The 22,663-nt window shown below is 45.3% G+C and overlaps 1 protein-coding gene across 1 annotated transcript in view; it reads right to left on the bottom strand.

Moving 5' to 3' along the window:
* Nucleotides 1-597: 597 nt before the first annotated feature.
* The window catches only part of LOC123773347 (innexin inx2), a 39,862-nt gene continuing 17,796 nt past the window's right edge, over nucleotides 598-22,663 (bottom strand). Inside the window, exons 2-4 of the mRNA XM_045767009.1 lie at nucleotides 14,326-14,511; nucleotides 11,698-11,887; nucleotides 598-3,837 (exon numbers count right to left, since the gene is read on the bottom strand). Of these exons, the coding sequence (XP_045622965.1) occupies nucleotides 3,640-3,837; nucleotides 11,698-11,887; nucleotides 14,326-14,511 (574 nt within the window). The 3' untranslated portion in view covers nucleotides 598-3,639. The remainder of the gene's footprint in view (nucleotides 3,838-11,697; nucleotides 11,888-14,325; nucleotides 14,512-22,663) is intronic.

Raw genomic sequence — 22,663 nt, 5'->3', positions numbered from 1 at the left:
TCATTTTCCTGCCTAGATTTTGAATGAGGTGCTTTAGTACAAGAGAGCCGTACTTACTCGTATGTTGTTCCACCGTTTCCAGGAGATGATGTTCCTTCCCCGAGTCCACACACACCTCCCTACTGGGCTGCGCCCACTCAACTGACTCCCCTGATCTGCTGCTCCTCAGCTGAACATGAGGGTTTTGCATTTGTTGTTTAGGGATTAATCCCTGAAGATTACCATGACGGCATCAATTCTGACCTCTTTGCGATTCGATGACCGTTGACCTGACTCTATGGCTAACTTGTACAGAGGTGTAACTTTTACATTGTCTGCCGCCGCCTGTCTGGCGCCTGTGGGTTGTTCATCCTCCACGTGGCCTGTTCATGCTGTTATGATGTTCATGTACTATGTACTGCTCTCTTGTTACACCTTCACAATCTGGATATGACAGCTCCCTAAATTTTGGAAGCAGCTGGAGAAGGAAAAATGGAGCAGATGTAAAGCAAAATCAGAAATAGCCATGCCAAAAATATTGTAAGTCATGAAGGATCAGAATAACAGGTGTGAACTATTAACTAAATCCACTCCTAAAATGCTACGGAAACTACAAAGTGTTATCAAACTTTATTTTCTTCAATACATTACATTATCATGAGTGGGTAATAGCAAAATTACATATCAATCATTTACATTTTACTTGTGTAGATACCATTCCTTTACAATTTATTTGGCACCCATTCCGTGAAAAGGAATGTTTAAACCTCAAAATATCTACAAATGATCACGTGTCTATGTAAGATTCCAACCAGATTACCAGCTTATAGAGCTTAAGCATTTCACCGACCTTCAACTGTAGCAAATCAGGTTGATGACAAATACTGTAATTGCCTTTCTTAATTAATACCATTGTAAAATACCTCTGAAGCTGCACAAGTTAACCCAGTGAACTAAATAATTATTCCCACATTGTGAAACTATTAAGGCTGTACACGTAGGATCTTGTGATTATACATTCTCACATTCTTTCATGCTACTCTCAATTCTAATATTTATGTTTATAAGAGAAAGATGGATTTGTTCAGTTACATATAATATGGTATACAAAAAAGATATCACAAATTAATGAACAAGCATTTTAAAAGCTTAAACTTTGTAATGAAGGAGGTAAACAAATTTAATTACATGTCAATAATTAGTTTCACATTGGAAACCCCAGTAAGATACACACCATGCAAGGCAGCCAAACAGTAGATCTAACTTTCAAACACTGAAATAAACACTTCACATGCACCAAGTTGTGTAAATTTAAACAGTGATAGAAACAGCAAATTACAAGCATAAATTTGAGTAAATAACTGCACTTCAAGATGGAGTGCAGTAATATACTTCCATTCTTTGTAACATATTAAAATCTAATGATTAGCTACCAGAAATTATAAGACATGATTACAATTGCCAAAGTCACTTATATAACAACTTTGATAAAATTCAAATTAAGAAAAGATACCCCAATTTAAAATTCTTATCTCACTTCATGAAAATACTTACCCAAATTTTTTATAGACTGTAATTAAAGGTATTGGTTACATTAAGTAATGCATAATACAAAATGTCATATTTTGTATATAATTGCTAATGCAATTATGATCATTAAGTGATCCCCATTTATCCCATTACACTAAGGTATACAAACAACATTTAGAAATGCAAGACTTTTACAATATTAGTAACAAAAATTCAGATAAAAAATTAAATTAAGATTTCACATGGTTGAGAAACATTTAGGTTATCAGGACAGTCCGCAATGCTATCGACTTAACATACTGTATATAAATGCTTAAAGATCACAGTTTCCAGCAGTCTCGTGTATAACAATAAGGCACTAGTATTGGTCCAGCCTACAAGAGTGGGTGGCACTAGTATTGGTCCAGCCTACAAGAGTGGGTGGCACTAGTATTGGTCCAGCCTACAAGAGTGGGTGGCACTAGTATTGGTCCAGCCTACAAGAGTGGGTGGCACTAGTATTGGTCCAGCCTACAAGAGTAGGTGGCACTAGTATTGGTCCAGCCTACAAGAGTGGGTGGCACTAGTATTGGTCCAGCCTACAAGAGTGGGTGGCACTAGTATTGGTCCAGCCTACACGAGTGGGTGGCACTAGTATTGGTCCAGCCTACAAGAGTGGGTGGCACTAGTATTGGTCCAGCCTACAAGAGTGGGTGGCACTATTACACAGTACCACTAATTCTTCATAATCGTCAGGAAGAAAGTGACAATCTGGAACCTTGGTATTTGTGTATCTAAAATCTAATTATTGGCCTTGTACAAAAGGTATTGAAAGACTTAGGATTATACCACTATAATAAAATGTTTGAGCAAGGTAAATAGTATTTCTCAATAATTGTACAAACCAACATGCTCAACTTACACCTGCTAGATAGGAGGAAAGGGTTAATACGTTTTATCTTGACTGTAAATGTGTCAGTCAAGTAAGAGTCAATGACAAAATTCATAACTGGTCTATCAGAGAAATCTTTGTCTTTCAAAATGCTTAAAGAATATAACTTAACCATAACTTAAATATACTTGGCTTTTACAACAAACAATTTTAAGTGGATCAGCTACAAGATGCATACCAGTGCGTGCAGTTCAGTACACAAATAATAAAGAGTTCAGGTCATTCTAATTCATAACTGTAATTAGTCATGGCACAATCCTACGCTCTACTACAAATAGCAAAATAGAGAGCAACATTTATTTATATATACTGTACAGTATATATAAATAACTGCACAGTATACAGTGTACTACTGTAATATATTATATATATATATGGAGGAGTGTGTGGCACTTTTTTGAAACTAAGATTACTACCTATCCTACACACACACACACACACACACGGTCCTTGTCAAGATATTTGCCATTACAGAGTCAAAAAAACACTAATTAGCAGAACTGAGTGTTTTGAGTAAAATTCTATAAATAACCAAGTTTCCTTAATGAAAAATATCCACCATGAGATGCAATAATGTGTCTCGATACAAAATTATTGTACCTAAAACAATCTTGTATTATAAGCCCAATAAGCCTCACCTTTGATAACTCTCACTGATCATTTACCTCTCAACACTCATTACAACTCACTCCTTCACACCAACACTAGGTGAATTACCCCCTTCCTTACCCCGTCAGAAAATATTATTTATATAATAAAGAAATAAATACTGATACACGATAATTCCCGAGGGCTGCGGGTAGTCTTGAAAGAAAAAACAGTTCTTCCCCAGTCAAGATTAACACAGTTTAGCTGTCCTGAACTACTCACTTTTGCAGGTAGTTTCCAAGATAACTTGACCTTCGTGAAGGCGGCATCCCAGGACGCAAGCTATAGCCGTGTACATTTACTCTAAAATTCAATTCTTACATTACAAATCAAACTTACGAGGATTTAAATCAATTGTCACAAAAACAGTCTGCATACACCAGTTTTCCATCTATGAAAGCTTTGCATCACTATCTTCCGTGATGTAAGAACAGTTATCAAATCCCAACATAGCAACGAGACCAAATATTATGATGCTGCTTTGAACTGCTATCCAACTATGATGAAAAACATTACAATCCACATACATACATACAGCCAGTTTTTCGTCATTAACTTCCAACTAACATCGGTTTTCGTTCCAATGTAGAAACAGAGTTTTCCAATTCCTTGGCAAACTCCTTCAGAAATTCTCCATAAACCATAGGCTCCATATTTCGGCCAAGATGATAAATAAGGAACCAGTCACCCAGGTTACACTTCTTGGCAATGAGGTCAAGATTTGGTCTCCCAGCCCACCGTCCGCGAACCTGTGAATAAAAATATTACATTAATGGCATTATTATGGGAGAAAAACAATTTAGTAGAAACACACACACCGCAGGTGGGAACAATCGCACGCGTGGGCGCGCACACTCATCACCCAACCTTTTCCCTACATTATGGTAACCAACGTTAGAAATACAACCTACTATGAAAATTAACGGCTCACAATTATCTACGTTTTCTATGCTATTGGCCTTGATAGGTTTGGTGGGTTGCTTAGGTTCGTACATTTCTAGTTAGGGTAGAAGGTTGGAGTGTTATGGCGCAGTTGACCAAGAGCACCGGGAGGCAGGAGGGAGGTCAACTGTCAGGAGGCACTTGACTGATTGATTGATGAAGATTAAGCCACCCAAAAGGTGGCACGGGCATGAATAGCCCGTAAGTGGTGGCCCTTTTGAGCCATTACCAGTATCAAGAGCTGATACTGGAGATCTGTGGAGAAGGAGGCACTACCAACCATTACTTCTTGTAGCTCAGTCGATTAAGGCAGCGTCTGGGATACTCTCGGACGCAGGTTCGAATCCTCATCACGGCTCTTGTAGATTTGTTCAGCAACCATTACCAACCATTGGTATTTACACACACACACGCTGGCCCCCTACCACAGTATTACATACTATATCCTTCCAAATAAATTTTGAGAAATATTAACAACAAATTAAAAATATCGAAGTGATTGATAAAACGTGACGGGCAATCAAGGAGGATGGTGAGGGAGTATAGGGAAGATGGGGGGGTGGAGGGCAATAGGAGGGGAGAAGGGCGTAGGGAGGGGAGGGAGAAGGGCGTAGGGAGGGGAGGGAGAAGGGCGTAGGGAGGGGAGGGAGAAGGGCGTAGGGAGGGGAGGGAGAAGGGCGTAGGGAGGGGAGGGAGAGTGTGTGTCCCCTCCCGCCCCCCAACACCACACTGGGGGCGGAAGTAGGTGAAGGCGGTGCCTGACTGCCTTACGCTTCAGCAGTGTGGCACCCAGTGTTCCTCCCTGGAATGCCATGCCAGGCAGGCCACACTCGCTCAAACAACACGCCGCCAGACAACCGACAAGCTGTCAGCTTAATGCCGCTATCAGTTAAATGATGTGCTGTCCGTTAACCCTCAAATGGCAGCTCACGTCAACTGACGCCTTTCCACAACATAAATCAGAAAAACTGGATGCTGCCTATAAATCCCTTTACTTGCCAAGATCTGAACTATTTTGCTATTATTATCTACAAGACAAACCTTATTATATGTAGTTATTATGTAGAATAATTTTGAAGCCTGTAGCATCATTTCGCCCAAAAGTGTTACAAGAAGATTGGTGCTAGAGCTAAGAGGGATTAAGCTATGAGGACAGACTAACTGAACAATCTCTCAACCCTAGAGGATACAAGAAACAGACAAGACATGATCACAACATATAAGATACTAAGGGGGAATAAATAAGATTAACAAAGACAACTTTAAATTGGGAGACAGTATGACAAGACGGCGTCAGTGGGAGCTGGAAGCACAATTGAGTCAAAAGGAAAGTAATGGAAATATTTATGATCAACAAGTGGAATGCACTGATATAGGTTCATACAACTTCGTAAGGCCAGATTCAACCCAGTTCAAACGTCAGAATAGTTGAACGACATGGCAACAAGTACAATAAGGCCTCACTCCCCAGCAGACATTAACAAGTATTGAAAGGAAAGCACCTGTCTTTATGGGTGTCTTCACCAACGCACCAGGGACACCAAATACGTGAAACCAGGGGGAGGGGGAACAAGGGAGAGTAGGGAAAAAGGGAGGGAGAAGTAGGGAGGGAAGGAGAGTACACTACCCGGGTCGACCACTTTAGGCTGCTAGCCCAACGCCATCAGAAATCAAGTCAGTTGTCCCTGCGGGGACAAAAAATATGAATGTGGTGTGTTCGTACCACTCCACCAAGCTCTCTCTCTCTCTCCAGCACCACTCCTCAACTTCCACTCCTACACCCAACCCCAAACACCTTACAGGAGATGAGACACACAGGTTATCCTGATCATAACATATGAAATACCGAGAGAAGAGAAAACGCGGAAAATGACGGCCTCTTGAAATTGAGAGGAAAGTTGCGCAAGTGGAAGCTGGACGAGTGGCTGTAAGAAAATACTCATACCCTGTAATGGTCAACAAGTGGAATGTACCAATACTAGTGCTTGTGGAAACAACCACCTTCCACAACTGTATGACCACATTTGACACAGAATACCAACTTCAGGAAAGTTGATATATACCAATAGTGGGTTCTGGAAGTACCAGTGGAGGTAGTTGCCCGAAACGCTCTGCGTACTAGTGGCTTTAGGTACTGTATGTACTACCTCTATCTTTAAATCAAACAATGTTTGTACTGTAACTCTGCAACTATGTACCTTTCCTAAATAAATTATTATTATTATTATTATAGTGCTGCTTCCCAAGCCTGACCTGGGTGTGGGGGAGCCAGGTATTAGGGTAGTAGGCGGGCCAGTGTGCGCTAGACCTTATTTCCCCGCACTCACATAGGTAAGTAACCCCCTCGAAAACCACTCCTAGCCTAATCCTTCCCCACCCTCCCCTCCCTCGCTAGCCCGTTCGCTTCTCTAACAACCTTTTCCTTTCTAGACTTATCTCCCCCTTCTACACCAGCCGCCAATATCCTCCCCTCCGACAAGCCTCCCTTGTTCTACACCTCCCCTACCCCCCCCCCTCCCCATTGGCCCTTATTGTAGTGATTTAACTTCGGGTGTCGTTGGGCAGCGTCACATCCCGTGCGTGACCACACCGCCAGACCATCATGCACAACACCCCCCAATAGGAAGAAAACCCGCGGGTCTTCCCCTCTCTTACTAACTAGGGGGAGGAGGCATGAGACCAGGGGTGTTGCACATGCTGTTCTGGTGGTATGGTCACTCTCCGAATAGGTAACGCTGTCCGATATACTCGCCCTTCGGAACAAAATAAATATATACATATATATATATATATCTCATCTCTACTGTCATCAGACCGGTGGGGCGCCTGACCAATTATTTTTCATCAACTTTGCCAATTATTTCAATTAATGCCGCGACTGTTGCTTGTTCTAATCTATAACGGAAGCTGGTATGTTCACCTAGTAGTAAATATGTACACATGTAAGCTGTTGGGGAGGGGGGGGAATTATGGTCACACGGTACTCCCCCCCCCCCGGGGGAAACACGTGTTCAATAGGCCTATTGAAGCACGACAGACAAAACATGCTAGAGTAAACGGTTGACCAATGTTGGAGCAACTTTTAATCAACAGATAAACGATTAATCAAAGTTGGATCAACTACTAATCAAAGTTGGCTCAACTATTAATTAAAACCTAATCAACGTTGCCTCAACGACTAATCAACCTTGCATTAACGTTTAATCAACATAGAATTAACAAATAAAGAACGTTTGTACACTGGTAAAATTAATTAACCGTCAATTTCCCAGATTTGCCCGAGAGGCTATTGAAGGGGTGGAGAGGTTACAGGGGGGGTAGTGGGTCACACTAGCACTCTTTCCCAGGGCGATCACCACATACGCTGAGAAAGCAGCAATATGGTGAATACTACCCAAGTTAAGGTCACAAATGTAGAAAAAGTCTTATCATTGGTTACCACAATACCCACCACTCTAAAGTCATGTTTCCAAGAAGTACCCGAGCACTAACTCTGGCAAAACCTTGTATCAATAAACTTGTATGTGTGAAGACAAGCCAGCAAGACTCAACACCCAGTAAACGCTGTGAGGATTATTTATGTACACGCTAAGTCACACACTGGTCAAATATTGCGCCAGGCAGGATTCAGGCGGCTTTATTTACTTTAATCAAGAACTGTATGTATATGAGAACGTCGTCGTCTCTTCATCTCCTGGTGTGGGTGGGTGGGTGGGGGGGGGGGGGGGGTGTGTGTGTGTGTGTGTGTGTGTGTGTGTGTGTGTGTGTGTGTGTGTGTGTGTGTGTGTGTGTGTGTGTGTGTGTGTGTGTGTGTGTGTGTGTGTGTGTGTGTGTGTGTGTGTGTGTGTGTGTGTGTGTGTGTGTGTGTGTGTGTGTGTGTGTGTGTGTGTGTGTGTGTGTGTGTGTGTGTGTGTGTGTGTGTGTGTGTGTGTGTGTGTGTGTGTGTGTGTGTGTGTGTGTGTGTGTGTGTGTGTGTGTGTGTGTGTGTGTGTGTGTGTGTGTGTGTGTGTGTGTGTGTGTGTGTGTGTGTGTGTGTGTGTGTGTGTGTGTGTGTGTGTGTGTGTGTGTGTGTGTGTGTGTGTGTGTGTGTGTGTGTGTGTGTGTGTGTGTGTGTGTGTGTGTGTGTGTGTGTGTGTGTGTGTGTGTGTGTGTGTGTGTGTGGGGCTTGGTCATCATGTCTTCAGCCATGTTATTGCGACTCTTCGTCTGCACGTACTATCACAGCCACACGCGTGCGTGTGTGCGCGTGTGGCTGTGGGGTGCACACGCAACCATCCTCAAGAGTGGCACTATCGTAAACTTGTGTTGAAGTGCGCGAAGGAGCGCCTCTCTGGAGGGAAGAGGTACTATGAGAGTAGAGATAACAGAGCAGAAAGGTAACGAGTGGCGTTCCACAAGGGTCGGTACTAGGCCCCATACCGTTTCTTGTAGTGTGCGCACAACCTAATACAGAATTAGCCCCCCTCCCCCGCGCAAATGGACCCCCTTTTCATATCCGATTTTGAAGACTCGGAACAGAAGAACTGTCAATACCTTGCCATTTTAAATGCAAATACGGCAAGACCCTAGACCCTGAACTATCAAACATTAGAAGGAAAAAAAGGTCCGAGAGCTAGCGCCCGACCCTGCAAGTACACAGTGTATATAATCCGGTATAATCCGTGAGATAACACTCGAGCATCGGCTCGAGTGAGACGTAGTAGAGTTTTCAAGTACAACCACAAGGCAGCTTCACATTCTTCTTCCGCGGTGACGTCACATGCAGCACTGACCAATCACGGGCCGACATCAACCTCCCTCTCCCCCCCCCCCTCTCCCGCGCCCCCTTTCCCTTGTATGTTTTAGTGTTTGTATAAGGTGAGGGGTGAATATAATAGACCAACTTCAAGGTGAACACAATAGACCAAGCTCACGAATATAATAGACCAAAGCTCAATACAATAGATCACATACTCAACCTAGCTTGTGTTGGTTCCGGAGGCCACTGTCCACGCGGCGGAGCTCAATGGGAATATAATAGACCGCGTTCAAAGTGAATATAAAATTAATAGTCCAAGGGGTGGGAGAGAAGGGAGAGAGGTCCGCTAGCCGCGGGGTGAGAGGCCCCGAACTCTTATGAAACACAATAAGCTCAATCGTTCCACCAATCCCCCTCCTGAGTGGGATGCTCCCCCCCCCTCTCTCAACCCCTCCCTGCCCCCCCCCCCCACACACACACACACACACTTACTTCTCCCTCTAACATTTTGTCCATTCCTACCCCCCTATCTTGAGGTTATCTTGAGATAATTTCGGGGCTTTAGTGTCTCCGCGGCCCGGTCCTCGACCAGGCCTCCACCCCAAGGAAGCAGCCCGTGACAGCTGACTAACACCCAGGTACCTATTTTACAGGGGCATAGGGTGAAAGAAACTCTGCCCATTGTTTCTCACCGGCGCCCGGGATCGAACCCGGGACCACAGGATCACAAGTCCAGCGCGCTGTCCGCTCGGCACACCCTGTACCAGTATATCTTTGGCTTCACCTTCAATAATGTTCTCGGGCGGATAGGAGTATACCTGGAGTATACCTATCTCCTAGTGCATGCAGCCTAGCGTGCTTTTGGTCAACTAACCGAATATATATTCTGTATTTACACAAAACCATACAGGACTACAAAACCCCTTGAAAATTAACAAATCATCTGAAAATCCATTGAAAAAAATTCAATCCATTTGAAAAAGAACCACTTGGAAATCATTTCGAATAAATTATGAAATATTTTAGACAATTCCCCCCCCCCCCACCAAAATAACCTTGCAAAATATACATGGGCAAATATGACACTTGGTATTATAGTAAGCCCGCACATCGTGTCACGAATATAGTGGCAATGACCATTTGATGGACTGGTGTAAAGGCAGCCATGATGGTGTTGACACGCCTCCCTTGACGTGTTTGTCGGTGGCTGGGAGGCGACCACTGTCACGCTGCCATTACCGTGGGAGCGTCCATTACCCTGGGAACGTCCCTGAACCCTGGGAGCGTCCCTGGGAGTGTCCCTGGACCCTGGAAGCGTCCCTGGACCCTGGGAGCATCCCTGGACCCTGAGAAGCGTCCCTGGACCCTGGGAGCGTCCCTGGGAGTGTCCCTGGACCCTGGAAGCGTCCCTGGACCCTGGGAGCATCCCTGGACCCTGGGAAGCGTCCCTGGACCCTGGGAGCGTTCCTGGACCCTGCGAGCGTCCATTACCCTGGGGTCGCCGACATCTACCCATGGTGGTAGATGTCTCCAACGCGACGACATCTACCATTATTCAACCTGTATGCTTTAGGTTATTCACAATTTGTCTAAAAAAATGTGAAACGACTAACACTATATAGAGTCATCTCAACGGTATTCAATTTATCTAAAATGTGATTGATTTACACTGTTGCACACCTGTTCAATCCAGTCATAATTGGAAAGATCTGTTCGGTTTTTAATAATAATTGGAAACCCACACCCACCACAAACTCTATTCATAATTTAAAATGGAGCTTTGAGCCCATCAGCCTCTGGAACCTATACATCAGTCGATTAATGGGTGAGGCGGGACCCACGAGTCATAGCTCAACAAAATGGCGGTGGTTCAATAAATCTACAAACTTCGCGAGTTATAACTCATAACTCTACAGAAAATGTAACTTGTACAATACTACACAACAACTTTGAGGTGCGTTGACTAATGAATTTAGATTCAAAATTTCAAATTCAAAAAGTTGTTACAGCCATTTAAATCATTTATGCATTAGCAGCAACAAGATTAGACCAGCAAAGTGAGCCGTAAGCGTGCTAACAAATCATCTGAAAATCCATTGAAAAAAATGAAATCCATTTGAAAAAGAACCACTTGAAAATCATTTTGAATTATGAAATATTTTAAAAAATTCCCCCCCCCCACCCCCACAAAATAACCGTCTACTCCTGTACCCACCTGTATGGGGTACAGAGTTGGGTACACCTGTATGGGGTACAGAGTTGGGTACAAACCTAACTCCAACACTGTACAGACACCTAAACAATTAACACCCACTGTAGCCCAGTGATCCGTGTCCTCGGCTTGCCTCCGAGGCTCAGGCGTTCGATCCCCAGGCAGGACAGGGGTAGGTTGGGCAAGTTTTACTATTAAATCCATGATACCTCTGTTCACCCGGGAGTTAGACAACTGTTGTGGGTTGCATCCTGGGAAAGGCCAGCAGCTGGCCTAAGGGTGACCTCGATAAGACTTAAAAGGCTTCCTGTCCCCGAACATGGAAGACTATTCCATCCATCCACACCTCAATCTCCAGTACTCCCCCCCCACTCCATCTTACTTAGAGTTTACCTTGAGATGATTTCGGGGCTTAGCGACCCCGCGGCCCAGTCGTCGACCAGGCCTTCTCGTTGCTAGACTGGTCAACCAGGCTATTGGACGCGGCTGCTCGTAGCCTGACCTATGAGTCACAGCCTGGTTGATCAGGTATCCTTTGGAGGTGACCCAGGTGTGGATCCACACCTAAATCTCCATCCCCCTCCCCCCCCACACCTGGTTCTCCAGTCCTAACCCAGATCTGAGCCGGAGAACCCCTTGGCTAGTACTGAAACCTATTTAGAATACCCAATCCAATGCTAGCCTCTCTTCTCATCCAAGAGGAGACTCAAGACCCACCTGGAGGAGTTTGAAGCGGACGTCAGAGGAGGCGATGACGAGGAGGCGGTAGAGGAGCCAGAGGGCGGTGATGGCGGTGAGGCAGACGAGCCAGAACCAAATGAAGATGTAGATCTTCTCGTTGATGATGTTCACTGCTAAGACGCACATGGTGTCGTGGGTCTCAATCGTCCCAGACGACCCGAACTTCCTGAAAAATCACACAAGGTTGGAGTGAGACGCCAGCTTGGAAGATCATCCTTCCCCCCCCCCCTCCCTTTTCCCTATAGTCCGGCGTCGGCCACCCCCCAGCGCCAGACACCGGCCGGCCACCCCCCCCCCCAGGGCCAGACACCGGCCGGCCACACCCCCCCCCCCAGGGCCAGACACCGGCCGGCCACCCCCCAGCGCAGTGACCTAATGAGTATTTCAAAGGTCATCCTGGGAAGCACCCGCTGGCCGGCAAGTAGATCCCTTCAGTGATACAACATTAAATGCCAGGCAGAATGAGTGACCTCGCCTGGTGGTTGTTGCGGGGGATGGGCCACGGCTCTTGGGCCCCGGCTCTCACGCGATCAACTGGCATGGACCAGGAGAATCGGACTGTCTAAAATAAAGCATTGCTCTGGTCAAAGTTACAATCCAACACCAAGCGTGTAATGGAGACTCGCTCAGGCACAATATAAGTTATGGTGACAACTGTTTTATAAATGGGTGGTGGGAGGGGGAGTGAGGAGAGGGGGTGGGAGATGGAAGGGGGGGAAGGGAATGGGGGGGGGTGAGGAAGGACAAGGGCCCACGCGCCGCCTGTTCCACAACCTGTTCCTGAGGAGAGACCATTCTCACACACACACACACACACACACACACACACACACACACACACACACATTTGAGTGCCCAAATGAGCCACAGAGATATTAGAAAGAACTTTTTTAGTGTCAGAGTGGTTGACAAATGGAATGCATTAGGAGGTGATGTGGTGGAGGCTGACTCCATACACAGTTTCAAGTGTAGATATGATAGAGCCCAATAGGCTCAGGAATCTGTACACCTGTTGATTGACGGTTGAGAGGCGGGACCAAAGAGCCAGAGCTCAACCCCCGCAAACACAACTAGGTGAGTACACACACACGCGAGCCCCAACACCTCTCAAGCTGTTATATCATCCACCGTCTCTCATCACCCCATAATCCAGCTGTTTATGCATCACTTTCCCTCTCCCCCTCCCTCCTTACTGCTCTCCTTCCCTCTCCCCCTCCCTCCTTACTGTTCTCCTTCCCTCTCCCTCCACCCTCACACACACTCACTCTCTCCCACCCCCATCTTACCCTCCAGCTGCTGGCCCTCTCTCTCTCTCCCAGTCTTGCACCACCACCACCATTACACATGACACCAGTTAAGGCACTTCCCGTTCGCGCCTCACCCGGGGCTCTGGCACTCATGCCCCAGGCCTCTGGCACACATGACATGCCCTGCCCTTGGTCTGACACACATGCCTGCAGCTCCTGGCCCTCACATCTGCACCTACACGAGTAACACATTCTCAGCGCCACCAGCAACTTGTCAACACCAGCAGCTGGAGCCTGGCACTCTTGACACCTACGCCCTAGAAGCTTCCCAACACTGCCACGATGCTGGGTGTTTGGCTGGCGTAATTAGGTGCGCGATTAGGTTCAGAAAGAGGTGTTATACATTAGGTAGTCTATCAAGGGCCAATCACGGAAGGGAGGGTCTCTCCTGGTGGCACCGCGATTGCCCTCCCAGCAGCATCACATCCTGTGGCACAGTGCCACGCTCTCTGCCCAGGCCATAACCTTGTGATGTTTGACACAAGGGGGGCATAACTAGCCAACCTCCCACACGGTGCCTAATGCCTACCTGATCACTCGAGCTGTAATTCATTCATCAGACTGTGGGCGGCGGCGGCGTCTAACAGCCTGGTTTAGCAGACAACCAGGCAGGAGGCCCAAGTCAGAGACCGGGTCGCGGGGGGCATTGATCCCGGAACCACCTCAAAGTATGGATGGATATTAATAAATGGGGTTTAATCCACCACCCTGTCTCTAGTTCTGTCTGTTGCTGAACGCTGCACCTATAGTCGACCTGTAGAGTATTACCTCTAGCCGGTTTTCAGAGTCCAGCTGTGATTCCTAAATTTGCTGTGGGAGGAGGATGAAGTGCCGTGGGATAACTTGACCAGTCAGGCTGTTGCTTGGAGCGGCCAGCAGACCAACCCATCCATCACCATCCCCCACACCCCCACCCTGCTTGACCTAACACGGCGTAAAAATGACCCAATTGCCTCTTTAACACGTAAGAGGTTCCGGCAATATTGCATTAGTGTTCTGTAGTTAAGCTTGTTAAGCCTTATTGTGCGGGGTCTACACTACACTTACGCTGCTCTCTTATTTTACCCTGTACCTAAATCAACTCAATACATATTGAAAAATAATAAGCTTAAGTTGGGAAATGGGGTAGACAGAATGGGGGAGGAATGGGTGAGCCTAGTAGGGTGGGAGGGTGGTGAGAGAGGCGAGGGGTGGCAGTGGGGGGGGGGGGGGGGGAGAGGAGAGGCATGGGCTAGGGGTTGGGGGGGTGAAGATGACGCAGGAGACAGACAAACAGACAGACAGATGGAGGACTCACCTAAAGGTGCACTTGGTGACACGAGGGAAGATGCGGGTCATGGGGTCGACTCGGTTCTCCGGGTCCATGTCGGGGAAGTTGATGACCTCGGTGCCGTACTTCATGAAGGTGCCGTCCAAGAAGAGGTCGGTGAAGTAGATGTTCCCCACCACCACCACCAGGCACAGCGCCTCGCACAGGAAGAACCTGCACAAACACACACATTAAACCTCTTCACGAATCCACGAAAAAAAAATATATATATACACATATATGCATGCATGCATACATACCTCCGGGAGACATGATCACCACATACAAAATGCTCACGGGAAATTGACAGGGTAGATAAGGACATTAGTTAACACTGGTGGTATTAGAACAAGGGGGTGGAGGGGGAGGAGGACAGGTGGAAGATGTGTACCCAAATGAGCCACAGACACGTAAGAAAGCACTTTTTCAGTGTCAGTAGTTAATAAATGGAGTGCATTAGGAGTGGTGTTGTGGAGGCTGACTCCATACACAGTTTCAAATGTATATATGATAGAGAGCCCAATAAGCTCTTAAACCTGTGCACCAGTAGATAACCGTCGAGGTGGGACCAAAGAGCCGAAGTTCAACCCTCGAAAGCACAACTAGGTGAGCACACACACACGAGAGATAACCTAGGCTTCAAACATTGAGGAAACTAATGGTGAAAGCTACTACAGGTAAGGCAGCCTACCGTATCATTTCCCGTGACACTGCACACACACAGACGCCCCGCTGCCACCAACACACTAACCCATCATCAAGTAATCACCAGACAAGCCTGACCTCTTCCATCTAGGTTTGAAGAGAACTCTCGAAACCAATTAGAGGTATATACAGGGTGTGTGTGTGTGTGTAATACAGCGCGCTGAACCTTTGGCAAACAGCCTAATGCTCTCATATAGACCTATTCCCACACGCCTATATATTGTGTAATCATAATTGTATTTTATAGCCTAATGTGTATTTATTTGTATTAGGCTATTGTTTTCCCCTTTATAAATAGTGTAAAGATGAACTGAAGCAGTGACGGGATTCGAATTAGGCTTGCGTACCGCAAGCTACGATTGTTAAGAGCAAAATTTAACAAATGGTAAAGGAGCAGTGGTGACCTAGTTGTTTAACTGGGCTGAGGCTACTGGTGGTGGAGGAGCCCATCTGCCGGCATTACCTCACAGGCCCACGCCGCCGCCGTCGCCGCCGCCTCCCAGGTATATTAAGCCACAGGTATGTTCCACGTGATTGAAACACACAATAAACTTTCTTGGCCGTAGTTTTGAAGGCTGCACCACCACAAACGTCCCGGGAGGCGGGGAGATGAACACGTCTCTCTTGACAATTTTCCACTGGTTGTCCTGGCAATATTTCATATATTTGTTGGAGCAGCTGAAGGTAACGTGATATTGTCGAGGGTGAACCAATATGGGATTAATAACTGCGTAAACAAATTGAATCTCTACACTCAACAATTTGTGTTGTCCTGCTCGGAGTTTACCTTACCTAGGTTAGTTTACCGCCTCACCACGGTAAACTAACGGCCCAATTCCAAACTCCCGAAAACTTCCACAGTAGAAGGGGTAGATGGGACTTATAATCACAGTAGAAGGGTGGGTGGGTGACAGAAGCACAGTAGAAGGGGGGTAGGAGCAACGAACCTAGAAGATGGGGGAGGGGGTGGAAATAACGTGCATAATTTATAAAACGAGTCGGTCCCCTAACTGGTATCTTGGGAGGAATTTATCCCGGCTCCCTCATGAACACAACCATGGGTGCGCTGGTTGTGCACTGAAAATCACAATACATTACATTGCTGGTTGTAAATCTTACGTTCAGTGCTGCAAACCCTTGCGCACGTTGTTTAAAGAATTTGTTGTGCATTTCAATGGGACTATTTTGCTATGTTGGGGCAATAAGGAATATGGGCCCCGCCTCGGGCCGGGCTTTGGGAGTAGAAGAACTCCCAGAACCACATCAACCAGGTAAAGCGGGGGAGTTGTAGTGATTGGAAGATACCTGGTTGATGGGGTTCTGGGAGTTCTTCTACTCCCAAAGCCCGGCCCGGTGCCAGGCTTGACTTGTGAGAGTTTGGTCCACTAGGCGTGAGGGGGCAGGGAACAATCGAGATAAACATCAATTTTATCTCGTTCTTTCAAGTAAACAAGTTTTTCTGACATTTCTGACAGTCACCAAGGAAACAATAGACCAAAATATTGTAATCAAGTAGGTTGTTAGGCTACAAAGCCTCATCACAAGCGAGACTGTTCTAAAAAAAAAAATACTGTTTAAAATGCGCTCCAAGGAACGCGTAGATACTTAAGAATATAGGAAACTCTAGAAGGCCTCTTGGCCCACACGTGGCAGCTCCTATTTATATCAACCAAAACTCAGTCATATACATGTCTAGCCTACGCTTGAAACAATACGGCGGTCCCGCGTCTGTAATATTACCCAGAAATTTGTTCCATACACTAACACTCCTAACTCCAAGCCAATACTTACCAAGATCTTGGATGAATCTAAACTTACTTAATTTATGCCAATCATTTCATTTTTTGTGCGTATATATATTTAACACTATTACGGCACACCTTAAATTTATAGGCTAATTAGCCAGACGGGACTAATGCATAGGCCTAGCCTAAAGTACTTGAAGTATATACATATGTTTTAGTAAGATAAAACTACACTTTCCTACACAGGACCACCACCACATACATAGTTACAGCAGTAATACCAGCGGAGGTATTAACAATTTCAATTATACAATGTATTCAAGACAACAAAAAAATAGCACAATATATCTGGGTTCTCCAGTTTACTATGTTCCACAGGAAGACAAAGGTGTCTTCATTTACTTGGTTAGCGAGGCAAGTTCTTGAGAACTACAGCAATATGGAGAGAATGTCAAGGGTGGTGAAGTATCCGACCTGTCCTCGGGGAGGTTCAAATTCAAGTATGTTTATTGAGATAAGCAAGAAATACATCTCAAAGGGATAGAGTAGCTTAGGCTATTTCTACCCCCCCCCCCCCCGCTACTCGAGGAGGTGGTCCGCCCAAGGCAATGGATTTGGGACCATGTTGTTGTTGTTGTTTTAGATTTAGCTACTCCGAACGAAATGTCCATGTAGCACAGGCTATAGTGAGCCCGTAATTGAGTTCGGTTATTCGCGGTAACCTTGTTCTGTTATATTTGAGTCACAGTTTCAAGCGGAGGTGACGTTTCCACCTTTTCTCCCGTTTTCTTTTCCACTTGTGTTTTAACGCACTGGATTTAGTCTTTTGTGTTATTAACATTATCTTGGTGGCGAATATATATATGCACAGTGTTCACTAGTGTGTCCCATCCTTCACTTGCTGAACAAGAACAAGTGCATGGACGGATAATCTAGTCAAGATTTTAAAGAAAGTGGACGTGAAACGGACCAAAAGAAGATAGACCACATCAACACTTTCGGCAGCCTCCTCCATGGGATGAATCGAGTCTAAAGATATTCATTGGAGGATTACCAGTTTAAAAATCAGCATGTGACTCGCAGAGGCTCAAAGCAGTCATTGAACAAGTGGAAACCATCTCAAGACCTACAACCACTCACATCTTCACAGACGGATCAGTTGATCAAGAAAGAGGTTCTGCTGGGGCAGCAGTTTACACTAACAACCATGAATCTTACTGGAGCATGAATAGTGGGTGCTCAACATTGCAAACACAATTATATGCCCTGAAGGAGGCTATAAATTATGCAGTTGAGAATAATTTACATGATGTCATTCATACCGACTCTAAATCTTCGCTCTAGGCATTGTTATCCAGCCACCACAGAGATAATATAAAACTCATCACAGAAATCCTACACACTGTATTGGAAAAGAAGCACACAATCTAGGGCTGTCGCTATCTATCTATCCCTATCTACTCTAGGCCTATCCCTAAATTGGATACCAAGTCACTATGGCATAGATGGTAATGAAAAGGCACTCACTTTCAAAAACTGCCACTGCTCTACCTGTTGTACAGGTAAAAATACCCCAAAGTTTTTCACAGATTAAGGAGCAAATAAAGAAAATACTCCCAATTATCAAAAGTCGCCACAGAGCCACAGAGCCAAAGTAGCGGAAGGAAGATCCACTGCGATACGAACAAGTCGCTGGGTATTCCTCTTTCAAGCCTGACAAAAAGATATCCAGAGACATTGCAGTAGCCATACACAGACTTAGTTACAAGTGCTGCTGGGAGGTAATAAAACCAATAGTTAAAGAATGTTATATCTGTGGAACAGATACAGAGGCGCCACTATTACATTACTTAGTGGAATGTGAAGCAACTGAGGCCCTGCGCACCAAACTCAACATTCATCCAACAGGAGCAGCTGCACTAAATGCAAACCCCACAGCGACTACAATGGTTGTGCACTGAAAATCACAATACATTACATTGCTGGTTGTAAATCTTACGTTCAGTGCTGCAAACCCTTGCGCACGTTGTTTAAAGAATTTGTTGTGCATTTCAATGGGACTATTTTGCTATGTTGGGGCAATAAGAAGGGAGCATAATTTGTGCCAATTATCTATTCTTTATCCAGGGTTATACAAGGGAGCATAATTTGTGCCAATTATCTATTCTTTATCCAGGGTTATACAAGGGAGCATAATTTGTGCCAATTATCTATTCTTTATCCAGGGTTATACAAGGGAGCATAATTTGTGCCAATTATCTATTCTTTATCCAGGGTTATACACCATAACAAAATTACAGAGAACTGCTTTAGTACGGTATAATTAAAGGAAGGCTTGGTGGGCGACGAGGGTCGAGAAGAGTGTCACCTGGGCTACCCAGTGTAGTGAAGCACGTAGGGAACTGTGTTGTGGTGATTGTGTTGTGGTGCTTTATCACGTATTGTAGTGTTCACCTTGCTCAACACTCTCCCCCAGCAACACTTGCACCTCGCCTCTCGCTCCAACACTTCCCCTCACCTCTCACGACCCTTACATGTACCTCGAACACACACCTAGGTAGGGCACGGGAGACATCTCCCGTCACGCAGGGTGCAGTCGCACCTCCACAGATCTCCAGTATCAGCTATTGATACTGGTAATGGCTCAAAAGGGCCACCACTTACGGGCTATTTATGCCCGTGCCACCTTTTGGGTGGTTTAATCTTCACCATCACCTAGGTGGGACAGCACTGCTCCTGTGCCAGGTAAGTTACGGGCTCACCATAGCCCGTGCTACTTGGAACTTGTTCAGAGTAGCTGAATCTATAACAACAACAACACACCTAGGTTACTTACAGCTGAAGGCAAGAACTACACAAATGGTAAATGCTGTAATACACAATGTGTGTTATTATATGTGTTATGTTACATATGCAGTCCCTGTGGTGACACATAAATCAGACTCTCGTCTGGCGTTTCGCGAGCACTTTGTCCTGGGTTCGTATCCTGGCTGGGGGGAGGATTTACTAGGTGTCAATTCTTAACTGTAGCCTCTGTTTACCAGTAAAATGGGTACCTGGTTGTTAACCGATTTAGCGGGTCGTATTCCAGGGAACATAGGATTAAGGACCTGCCCGAAACGCTATGCGTGCTTGAGGCTGTACAAGGTGGCTCTTGTCTTTATGTATATAATACAAACTGTACTATCTTCAAGACTACTACTAGAGCCAAATATGTTTTACTTCCAACTAACCATTCTCTGCCCTACTTGTATAACATACATATAAGCATGTTACAGTGATTGCAACTGTAACATGTTCATTTGTACATGATTATGTATTATACAACAGCAGTTGTATATTATATAGTCGCTGCGTTTCGGGCCTATTAAATACAAAATGCACGGGGTGCCAGAGTGCACAGGGGGGGGGGAGGGGTTGTGTGACACCCTGGTTTGGCTACTCCAGGTTGCAATCGTTTTGACCATGTCGTAGCCTAGTCGCTTAAGGTTGTAGGTCTAACTTGAAGATGAGGTGGTCCAGAGTAGCGTGGAAGGCGGCGGGTCTCCAGGGAGTCTTACAACAGTGGAAGGAGGCGCCGGTGGGTCGGGGCTGGGAGGGTGTCTGGTGACCAGGGCGGGATTGTCTGGTGGTGGCGGCGGGTCGCTGAGGGAGATGCCCCCGTACCTGGTGGGCCCCGCGCCTCTACACCCCAGCCTCCCCCCAGCACAGTCTACCCCAGACACCATGGTCTAACGCTAAATTAAACTATCCCTTTGATTGACTCAACTATTCGCGGTAACACTTCCTATTGTTGACCAGATCACACACTAGAAGGTGAAGGGACGACGACGTTTCGGTTCGTCCTGGACCATTTTCAAGTCGATTGAGAATGGAGATTGAACACTTAGTATTGGCAGCACACTGATGTTTACGCCCTGAACCAATGGAACCTTTCCAAGAAAATGCTTAATACATGTACAGAGAAACTTAATATATACTGCTGCCACCATCCTGTCATCCTGAATATTAAATCAAATACAGTAATGAGACAGGAACCATTACTGAATTGAGAGAGTACTGTGCAAGACGATCCAGAGGTCAACCTGGGATGACCTCTGGAGGCTTTCTTGGGTGTGAACTCTAGGGGGGGGGGGAAAGGTCATGGAGGTCACCCCCCCCCCCCTGACAGCCCACCTTCCTGGACCTTGCCTACCCAGAGACTTCAACGCCTCATAGCAAGTCTGTTCAGTTAGGAAATGTAGATGTTTATCTCTCAGAATGTTTGGTAATATGTTTATTGTTTGTGATGTGTTTATATGTATGTATTAACACGTTGTACTGAACGGGGTGAGAATAGCTTGAGCTACCTCATCCCTTTGTGTGTATTTTACCTCAATAAACTTATTTCAATTTCAGTCTGTTCAGTTTGACTAATTACTAGGGCGATAGTTTCGCACCATAATCCAAATGCCCGATTACTGATTGTTGCCCGGCCGGAGGCGATTAGTTTATTGTCCTGATAGAGGTATTGTCCTCATCCTGTGAGCGGTAGCGCAAGAAGAATTACAGAGGGCACAAAAGGTCTTTATCAGACCTCACCGGGAATTATTACATTAATAATTACATCTATCCTGCACACATTATAGTCAGCATGCTACATAGCTCTTGAATCAATCTATATATTACCTCGAATCTATATATATATATATATATATATATATATATATATATATATATATATATATATATATATATATATATATATATATATCTATACCTCGAAACAATCTATATATTTACAGTTAATCATTAGACATCAATGGTAGGTCTTTTCGCTAATACACAACTGTTTTAACTATGGAGGTATTACAGGGTTATACAGGAACGCTGTTGTACATTATTATTAGTCTTCACACTACACTGCTTGTTCATTAATCCCTTGTCAATTATTTACTGGAAGTGAAACATGGACACAGTGCAAGGATTTCATGTATTTTATCCTTAGTAATAAGACGGTTTGTCAATTCACGCAGCGTGTTTAGATTTATCTCTAAATGGATTAATTCTATCACAGTCTAAGATGTAATTCTCAAGTGTGTGTTTCTGTCTTTGTCCATACACACTATAGTTTGGCAGCGTTCCTTCATTCCGTCCTCATATCCCAGCATCTATCCTCACATTCCGTCCTCATATCCCAGCATCTATCCTCACATTCCGTCCTCATATCCCAGCATCTATCCTCTCATTCCGTCCTCATATCCCGGCATCTATCCTCTCATTCCGTCCTCATATCCCGGCATCTATCCTCTCATTCCGTCCTCATATCCCGGCATCTATCCTCACATTCAAGTGCACCAATCACGTCTGTGGCTTAGTGACTTTCTCTTGATAATTACCCAACCTGCTTCACTAAGGAGGGAACCCCCTGACGAGCTCGTCCAACTGTTCGTAATTGTATTTGAATTATGACACCATCATTAACTTTGCTTGTCTTGCATTATGGGGAGAAGACTAGCCCTGAGGGGACACGAGAGGGGAGTAGGAGAGACGTTACCACTGTCTCAAGTGACTTTCAACCAGGCAGACCGCAAGGGAAATTTGTTCCCCAAGCGGCTCTCCTTAAAGCGTGACGTGACCGCCTTTGTGCGCTCTCCAGGTCAGCAATTTCTCCAGCTTTGAATGTGGCTGTTGTCGTGCAACCACCATATTGTTATATTGTTATACCCTAAAGAGCACTGGTGTCTTAAAAAAGTATCATTGGTATTTCAACTCTTGGTGGAAAGGTTCTTGTTGTCGAACCTGGCATTTTTCTTGTAGCTGTAACAGCTACTTTATTTCAATAACGTGGTTTGACAGCCTTGTGTGGGTGTGGTTCCGGCTTGGCATTTTCGTTT

This window comes from Procambarus clarkii, chromosome 89 (genome assembly GCF_040958095.1).
Source record: "Procambarus clarkii isolate CNS0578487 chromosome 89, FALCON_Pclarkii_2.0, whole genome shotgun sequence".
Taxonomy (NCBI): domain Eukaryota; kingdom Metazoa; phylum Arthropoda; class Malacostraca; order Decapoda; family Cambaridae; genus Procambarus; species Procambarus clarkii.
The sequence above is the reverse complement of the archived record's forward strand: the minus strand, read 5'-3'. Positions and strand labels throughout refer to the sequence as shown.